This window comes from Condylostylus longicornis, unplaced genomic scaffold, assembly GCF_029603195.1.
Source record: "Condylostylus longicornis isolate FDR11 unplaced genomic scaffold, ASM2960319v2 ptg000013l, whole genome shotgun sequence".
In the NCBI taxonomy this organism is placed as follows: domain Eukaryota; kingdom Metazoa; phylum Arthropoda; class Insecta; order Diptera; family Dolichopodidae; genus Condylostylus; species Condylostylus longicornis.
The window spans coordinates 17,014,703-17,024,195 of record NW_026577982.1 but is presented as its reverse complement, the minus strand read 5'-3'; the positions used below and the strand labels follow the sequence as shown (position 1 = coordinate 17,024,195).

General features: G+C 25.1%; 1 protein-coding gene across 3 annotated transcripts; it reads left to right on the top strand.

Moving 5' to 3' along the window:
• Positions 1-33: 33 nt before the first annotated feature.
• On the top strand, positions 34-9,204 carry LOC129605678 (polycomb protein Pcl). Of its 3 annotated transcripts, none has more exons than XR_008696731.1 (9): positions 34-437; positions 516-1,727; positions 1,784-1,883; positions 1,945-2,117; positions 2,171-2,369; positions 2,425-2,651; positions 2,707-3,529; positions 3,585-4,861; positions 4,930-5,469. XR_008696731.1 is itself a non-coding variant. In XM_055515580.1 (9 exons), the coding sequence occupies exons 2-9, from the start codon at positions 544-546 to the stop codon at positions 9,188-9,190; spliced, it is 3,417 nt and encodes a 1,138-aa protein (XP_055371555.1). In that variant the 5' UTR covers positions 34-222; positions 516-543; the 3' UTR covers positions 9,191-9,204. The 3 variants fall into 3 exon arrangements, 2 of the variants coding, with proteins under 2 accessions (XP_055371555.1, XP_055371554.1); XM_055515580.1 differs by lacking the exon at positions 4,930-5,469 and adding an exon at positions 9,104-9,204 and having other exon boundaries at positions 34-222; positions 3,585-4,208; XM_055515579.1 differs by lacking the exon at positions 4,930-5,469 and adding an exon at positions 9,104-9,204 and having other exon boundaries at positions 3,585-4,208.
• Positions 9,205-9,493: the final 289 nt, after the last annotated feature.

Here is a 9,493-nt window from a genome sequence, read left to right as displayed (position 1 = left end):
CCATTTCCATTTTAATCAAGTAAAAGCAAGCAAAAGAGTAAAGTAACCTCTTTTCCTAAGTCCTGGTTTTGGCGTTCAACCCCGCGTTTTTTGAGTGATAAATAAATAAAAAACAGTTAATTTTCCCTATCTTATTTATTAGATTACATAGATTAATCATTCTAAAAAAAGTTAAATCAAAAACAATTTACTGAAGTATCTAATTAATGGCAGTTTTATGTGGTTAGTGTTTCATATTTTGAAAATGTGTAGACCAATTTCTAAAAAAATGAATAAATTTATATGAATGCTGATAAGCATTATAATATAAAAATTCAACTTATTTACAGCAGTAATTAGTAACAAAGTTTATTATATAAATATCATAATTCAAACTATTAACATTAAAATTTAAAAACGTCGGCCATTATGGATTTTCTGTTACTAAAATTACATTTGTAAGGAAAAATTTTGTCTAGAAATATTGATTTAAGTTTTGAAGTATAAAGTTTATCGATTTTTATTTTCATTTCCAGATAACTTTTTAATATTACAAACGACAAAATGTCTAATTTGGAAAATAATTTGCAACGCAAACCACCTGTAAATTTTTGCCAAGACAAAAATCAACAATCACCACAAGAAATAAATTTGTCTAATTCATGTCATGAAAAAATTGAGAGCACATTTAATTCTAATAAAACTGGCAATTTCTTAAATGGAAATAGTGCTATAAAAACTGAAATTCATGAAAAACAGTATTATTCTCATCAATCTGATTCAGAGGAAACTTCAACACCAGGGTCAAATACTATACTCATTACTACACATAGCTATTCTCCACGACTTCCAGCGGCTAATACGAAGCATTTGAATAATAATAAGAGTTCTTCATCATCAATAACTATAGTAACAACGCACAATTCGAGTGGTAGTGTTTCAGCGACAACCACAACAAATAATGGCAGTACAACATCTATTAAAAGTACAAGTGGTGATTGCATCCCAGGGTCATATCAAAATTCCTTGAATGGTCATACTAGCGCGAATTCGCCAGTTGTTTTGGAAGGTATAAATATATTAATAAATAACCATTTTAATGAGCCAAGTAGTAGCAACGTTAGTAATAATAGTAATGAGTCTTCAAATAAAAATATTGATTTATTGGACCAAAAAAACCGCGTTAACTCTTCTACCTCAGCTACAGAAAAAGAAGCAAATGAAACAATTAAGAGTGAGAAAAGTGATATTCAAACGGAACCTGATTCCACCACAAATGGTTTATCACCAGATAAATCTTTAACTTTAAAGAATTCAGTATCAAATTCTGACACTGGATTTGGCAGTAGTAGTACTAGTAGTTTTTGTAGCAGCCATAGCAGTAGTAGCAGTTGTATAAGCAATGAAAGCACAAATAATTATAAGCCGAAAGTGTATAATTTCGCTGCCAATATGGATGTTCTGGTACAAAAAAAGGATGGAAAATTTTACTTGGGAACAATAAAAGACGTTTATGCTGTTGATGGAAAATGTATGATAAATTTTGATGACAGCTCAGAGTATTTAGCGGATTTTGATGAGCTTAAACGTTTGAGTTGCGATTCAGAGATAGAATCATCCCCGATGTGTGTTGTCTGTAAGAAATTTAATGAAAATGATATAGTGGAATCGTGTGAAAAATGCTCAAGAGGATATCACAGAATGTGCGCTGAAAGTGGCTTTAGACATGGAATTTGGACATGCAAAATGTAATGATAGCTATTTTTCTGAAAGAAAAAAACATTTTTTTAATTATTTACCTTAGGTGCTGTGCTGAAAATGGTTTAAGAACGGCAGAGGAAAGAAACACAGGTTTGATTTTAAATCGCCCTTTCAAGAATAAGCAACTTCAATTTCCATATGATGTGAATGAAATATAAAATTTAATAAATTCAGATTTTTATGCATATGTTTCAAATATTTTAGATTCAAAGTTTAACGTGGGATAGTAAACATCGGATCAATAATCAAGAAATTTATTGCTACTGCGGGAAACATGGCAGATGGGATGATAAAATGTTGCAATGTTTAAAGTGTTTACAATGGTTTCACGAGAAATGTATTCAATCTTTATCGTATCCACTTCTTTACGGTGATCGGTATGTGGCAATTGTTAAAATTTAATTAGATCTAAATATACGTTTTGCTACAGGTTTTACGTTTTTGTGTGCTCTATTTGCAACCATGGTACGGAGGTGGTTAGACGTCTTAAATTTGGTTGGATAGATCTGGTTCACTTAATTATGTTTAATCTAACGAAACTTGAAAATGACAAAAAATATCATCATATTACGAAAACGATTGCACCTTATGCAATCCAAAATTGGTCGAATTTTCAATTATCTGTATCGGTAAGACTGATAATTGAAAATTTTATTTTAGTAATCGAAATTTAAAAATTTTTAGATGAATAATTTATCTCAAAAGGAAATTCAAAAGAAAATAGTTAATGTCCTAAACAATAGTAGCAGATTCAAAAGCGGAAAAGAAACTAAAAAAGGTTTCGTTTTTTGGGGATTAAGAACTCTAATACCTCCATCACTACCAAAAATTGCAATTCCAAAAGGTGCAACTAAAATAACAGATCAGTTCCTTAAATCGGTTTTGAAATTGAAATTTCTTTCGCCAACTAAGTAAGTGAGGTAAATATTGTGCACTTAACTATTGTCTTAAACATTTCTGTTGTAGAAAATCGAAAAATGCAAATCTAGAATCTGAGGAAGACGCATTTATAGACGACAATGAATCTAAATTTAGTAGTGATTTAAAATTTTCATCAGAAGATGAAATACCGATAAAAAATATGATTGAAAAAGAACTGGGTACAATCAAAAGGGAAGTTATCGATAGTAAAACTGCATTAAGTTCGCCTATGGAACCTGGACAAAAGGAACAAAAAGAACAATCGCGACGTAAGAAAAAACACACTTTCTTTCCAAGACTGTCAAACCCATTAATAATTAAAAGTGATACTGTCACTAATTTTAATAATAATGTTAATATTAGTAATAATAATATAAATGAGAAATCAGTAGGTTTAACTGTTGATCTAAGTTTATGCTGTGATTCATCCGATGACAATTCCAGTCTTGGACCTTTAGATTTAAGAATTCCGCCGCCTAAAAATTTTTTTGGTCGAAATAATCCTTTTCGCCACATTACACCGAAAAAGATGCAAGATAATAGTAGCAGTTATACTGAAAATAACAGTAGTAGTACAAAAAATTTTAACACACTCCCATCAAAATTAAATCTAAATTCAATGCATTCTAAATGTTGTATTAATGATGTTAGCAAGTCAATTGATTTAAGTTCAAAATTAGTTGCTCTTAAAAAGTCTAGCGTGAATTTGTTCAATAGTAGACTACCGACTGATTTTCAAGCTGCTGGGCAGTTTAGAATTGTAAGAACCATTAAAAGAAGATTGAGTGCGAAAGATTTAGTAATTGGACCAAATCAAGAAATAAAAAAGCGACGTCTTAGAAGATCATCTGGATCGAGTAATGTTGAGGTAATAGCTTAAAATTAATTAGAAATATTTAATTTAATAATTGCAAAATTTTTAGGTAATTAGCACATCAATTCAATCTGTTTCGTCGTCAAAATCCAAAAACAATATCATAGCTACATACCCCGTCGGTACACCATTTAATTTTAATTCAATATCAGGTTTGAAAGTTAAGCCAATTTTTAACAAAAATATGCCTTCAACAGTAAATTCTTTACCTGGATCAGTATCTGGGCATACAATCTCAAATACTCCATTAGCAACATCACCAATATTAGTTGATAGTAGCAATCCATTTTCGAGTTTTTCTAATATGTCGAATGTCCAGAATTTAAAACATCGTAGCTTACGTAAACGTGATGATAAAAATTATGCGGAAAACCGACGAAATTCCAGTTCAAGTGCAAACAGTGCAGCCCTAACTTATAATTCATCAATGAACGCAGCGAATAATAATTACAACAGTAACAACACCTGTAACATTATTTCCGGTGAATCTAGTAGGAATAATAGCTTTGAGCAATCAACTGAAGATGAACTATCTGATTTGCAATCTTCAGTTAACATGTACTTCGGTGCTGTAGAGCGCATACGAAATGGTGAAAAATTTATTGTGCGCGGAAAAAGAACATTAACAAACGGCAAGATACAATATTTAATGGAATGGGAAGGTTGTTCACAAGTAGGTCAATAATGTGAATATTAGCCTACTTAAAATCAAATACTTCAATATTCTGTTCGTGTTTTTTTATCTTTGTTTTTTTTTTGTGAAATTAGTCAAATTTTTGTTCTTGGTTTTTCTCGGATTGAAATGTCTTTTTAAATAACATATTGTCTCCGACATAATTTTTTTTTTGTTGATTTGATGATTTAATTTTTAAATAATAAAAAACTTATTAAAGCGCATTATGAACCAAGGTACTGCCAACTTTTTTAATATTTATAATTTTATTCTATTTTTATGTTTTTAAAAATTTATCTCAATTAATACATTATGTGTTGCATGTTGTTTTAGTTGTTTTAACTAAGTAATTGAATTGATTAAAATATCTAAAATAAATTTCAAAATCAAGTAAAAATTTAGGGCGCTAAATTTAACAACATCTATAAATTTTAATATTTTAGTTTTTAGTTTATTCAGTATTTTATTCCTTCGTTCTTAATTTCTAATAATGTTTTGTTTAAAATTTCGATTGACATCCGTCAAATTTTTTTTTCAAATATTAAAAGAAATGATTAAACTAATTTGTAAAACCAATTTATGAAAATGGTATTAGAAATGTTATATTAGGGAAACTATTGGATATGTATGCAATTACGGATACATTAAAACAGGTTATTATTTCAATATAAATATTTCAAAATTTAAATTTGTTCGTGGTAATAGCAAAAAAGCTTTTCAGACACCAGAGATAAAACAAGAAAATCACGATGGAAAAAATAACTCTTCAAAGAGCACTTTTCAACATTTCATAGTTTACAAATATCAACCACCCGGTGCTTTTTAACTCGTGAATTTATACATTTTTTCTAATTTAAAATGGTTGAACGATTAATTATGAATGAAGCAGAGTTTTACACGTTTTTGAAAACCTATTCTGTCATTTCCTGTTACGTATCTGATTGCAAAGCTATCCGAAATTTATGAAATAAGTAAGACTAGTTTAATTCATTATCATAATTAAAAAAGAATTATTCCAGTATACAGTACATATACATGTATATATACATTCAAACGTTTAAAAAGAACTGAATTAATATAAATAATCTATTTAAATTTTTTATAGGTATTATGTATACATACGTATGCTTATATAAATAACATTTAAACATATAAATTGACGAAATCTTAATTTCAAGTTAGGATTTTTACATTTTTTCTGTTTGAAACATATCATTTTGCAACCTTGTTTATTAAAAATAAAACAACCTTTCAGTGTCGTTTTTATAATAAATAAAAAATTATGTGAGGTTATTATAAAATTATTACAACTTTGAAATTTTTTTATTTTGTAACCAGTTTGACTTAATTTGAATTAAATAAATGTTAATACTATTAGAAAAAAGATTTAAAACCCTAGAATAAGAAAATTTTATTACACAACATATAAAATCTTAATTTATTTTCTAAATACATAAATATGTACATATTGTTTAAATTGAATTATTTCAATCTATTATTTTAAAGCTCATTAAACTTAAAATTTTGGATTTAAAATTTTATTATCAAAAATGAATTATGTATTCCTAATTTGAAATTATTTAATTTTTTCTAAAAAAAAAAAAAGTTAAAATAGTTAAAAAAATATGTATGCAAAATTCGTTAGTAGTAATTTTAATGTATTAATTAAATGTAAATTCTGTATTTGTTATTCTTTTAAACTATACTAAAATTGAATATTAACAATATATTTAAGAGGTAAAATTTCTTTTAAATTATTTACTAACATTCATGAGAAGTAGAATAAATGCTAAAGTATCAATAAAGAAACAAAAACTAAAATAAGAAATATGTTCCAATTTAATTAAAAATTAAACGCAAAAAAGCAGGGTAAAATTTTCTCATTTTGATACAATTCAAAATTTATCTTGAATGTAGAAAAATAAAAACATTTTTAATATGTTAGTTTTGATTTAAATTTTAATTGTTTAGATTAAGTAGTTGGAAGTGAAATAATATTTAAATAAATAGTTGGGAAATCTGCTCTCCCTAAATAATTTTTTGTTTAGACAAAATTTAGAAATTTTATATTATGTATAGAAATACTAATTATAAAAATGAAAAGTAGTGTAAAATAATATAAAATAAATTTAAAATGATTTGTGTTGTTGGCTAGACCAAACAAAAGAGAGGAAACATGAAGTACAATTTAAATCTGTTGAGAAATTAAGTGAAATTTATTATGAAATTATAAGTTCTTAAAAATTAAAACATATGTATAATTTTTTTATGAAAAATATGTATTTAAAAACAAATTTTTCGTCAAAAGAGTAATGTTATTCAGTTTTTAGTAATGAGGCAAGAATTATTCATAAAGAAAGTTCGTAAAAATACGTTTCAAACAATTTAATCGGACTTTATCAAAAAAGTTGTAAATTATTCAATGAAGAACCAAATTATATTTGTATCCAAAAAACTAATTTGACTCAGATTTTTTTCAATTTTATCCAAATTTATTTCAGTTAATTAAAGCATTAATAATTTAATTAAATATATGTTCAAATTATAAATTTTTCTATTTTATCATTCTATATTTATAGGCTAATAAAATTACTTTTTTCAATATTTTAATTTCTATAATTTTTATTATAAATATTGTTTATAAACAAAAAATCTATCTTTTTCACATCGAGTAATATAAATATAGCATTTTTAAATGTAAAGCATATTTTAGATAATATGCGAATTTCAAATAAAATCAAAATTATTTTCATTTATATGGTTTAGGATGAGAATTATTTATGTTATTTATATTACTTCTTCTTTAACTACTTTCGAGATTTTGTATTTCATAAAATTTGCATTAGATCAAATGGGTTAAATCAAAACGTTAATTTCAATAATTTCTAATCATCATTCAGTTAAAGATTTTTTTTATTTTCAAGTAACATAATTGTGATTGAATTTATTTGATTTTAATTTGAAGTTGGTTTTTCGTTTTGTGAAATGCAATTGTGAACGCAAAAATTTTGATACTTCATTGTTCTCTCAATAAATCTGAATAACCCAAATTTTTATTGGCGAATATTATTTATTTTTCATTTGTTAACTATATTCAAAATATCTTGGTCAAAGATTTTTTTTCATTCAAATCGTTACAAATAAATTTCCTTTTCTATATTTGAGAATTTATATTTTATTTTTTATTCAAAGTAAAGTGAAAGAATTAAAAAAAGGAGAAAAGCCTAAATAGAAATGCAAATAATTTAAGATAGTTATAAGAAAGATACATTTTTATACTGCCAAAAATATTAAAATTTCCCATAGTGTAATTATTAATAAGAATTATGTAATAGTATACATAAAGTTAAACATTTTAAATATGAATTTCAAATCATATAAATTCTTTCGGTATCAGCAAATAAATTATTACGAAAAACAAAAAAAAACTACTAGCTAATAAAAAGCAAACTACTAGCTAAGATTTTCTTGACGAAACTAAGAATATAGTATATGCTTTAATTTATCAATAAAATGTATAATGTGCATAATATGCATATAAAAAAAGTTCAATTCAACTAAAAAAGCCAAAATACCTCAAGAAAGTTCTAATTAAAAGTTTTCATAAATTGGAATTACCTTATTCCAATCAATCAAGATCTACCTTCTAACATCTAATATCAAACTAAGTATGTAACTATAAAAATTATATAGAAAATTTAATTAAAAAATTATTCATTTACGAATTTTCTTTATTTTAAAGTTATTGCAAATTCTTACTTACTTATATTAAAAAACATCAAAAAGATACAAAAATATGGAATGTATAGAAAAATATTGCTAATATTTCTTTGAATTTCTAAAACAATGAAACATATATATTATTTTAAATTTAAAAGGTAATAATTAATTTCGTCATGTTAATATAAGTTAAAGAGTGTTTGTGCAAACGGTACGTGTCATCATAAATGCAGATTTTATGCCTTTTTTAACAGTGGATTTTGGCTAAGAGAGATATGGACTGCCTCCATATGCGTTATGTTTAGTCCAATAAGACTGTTCCACTCAGTTATATTAGATTTTTATTTTTCAATAAAAAAAATTCAATTCCCCCAATAACAAATTCCTTTCGCTTTTACCATATCTAGTCCAAATTTATAATATTAAATAAATGCATATACAATTTCTTTATAATTAGTAATTTAATAAAATTTAAATTTCCTAATGAGGAAGATGTATTATAATAATTAATGAGCAAAAAATTATTGTATTAATGAGTAAGATGTATTATTGCAAGAATAATATGCCGTACATAAATAAGTACAGTTTTAAAATACATATTTATACTTATATACAATATTATGACTTCATGTATTATATACATACATATTTAAATTTTATTCTGATTTTTTCTTAAATTACTATTATGTTTCTACGTTACTTTTATCACTTTCACTGTTGAACACTTTGAATTGCAGGAATTATTTCGAAAATATTCGAATTAACAAAAATAAAGAAAAGAAATGATGTTATGTAAAAATATTAAATTAATAAAAATTTGTATAATAATTAATTTTTTAAAACAAATATTTAAAATTATAAGTTAATATGAATATTTCTTTGAAACTCAGATTAGTTAAGCTATAGATTCTACTCCTTTATTTTTCCGAAATAAGGGCAAAAACAACTTAGCGATTTGAGAAAAATAGTAGTGAATGAATTCTGTTTACAAAATATTATTTAAAATAATTAAAGTAATATAAAAATTTCATAAAATCAAAAGTAATTAACAAAAAAGTTTTTTTTTAAAAAACTAATTAAAAAAAAATTATTTAAGCAGTAAAATAAATGAATTTTAAAACTTTATATCATTTTTCATTACAAACTCTATTTCCTTCTAAACCCTTTGCGTCTAGATTTGGAATCAACAATTAAATTTGCCTGGCGTTTTAAGAAGTTACGTGATGGCACTTCATTTTCATCCTCAACTGCACCTAAAATGATTTTTATAATTTCAGAATGTAGGTATTACATATTTGTAAATATTTATACATTATTATGTATTACTCGTATTGCAGATATTAAGGACATGAATATGCTTTACTGAAAAAATAATTTGGTTTCTTTTTTTTTTTTGATTGTTTTGAACAATTAAATTTTAAAAAAATTTTGATTGTTTTTTGAAGAATATAAGAATAAACCAATTTGAGAATAATTAAAAAATAGAGTGTACGTTTGCTGGCGAGTATGTCGACAGAATAAATCTTGAAATCATGAGTAAACACATTGTATTGGGCAGCATAAAT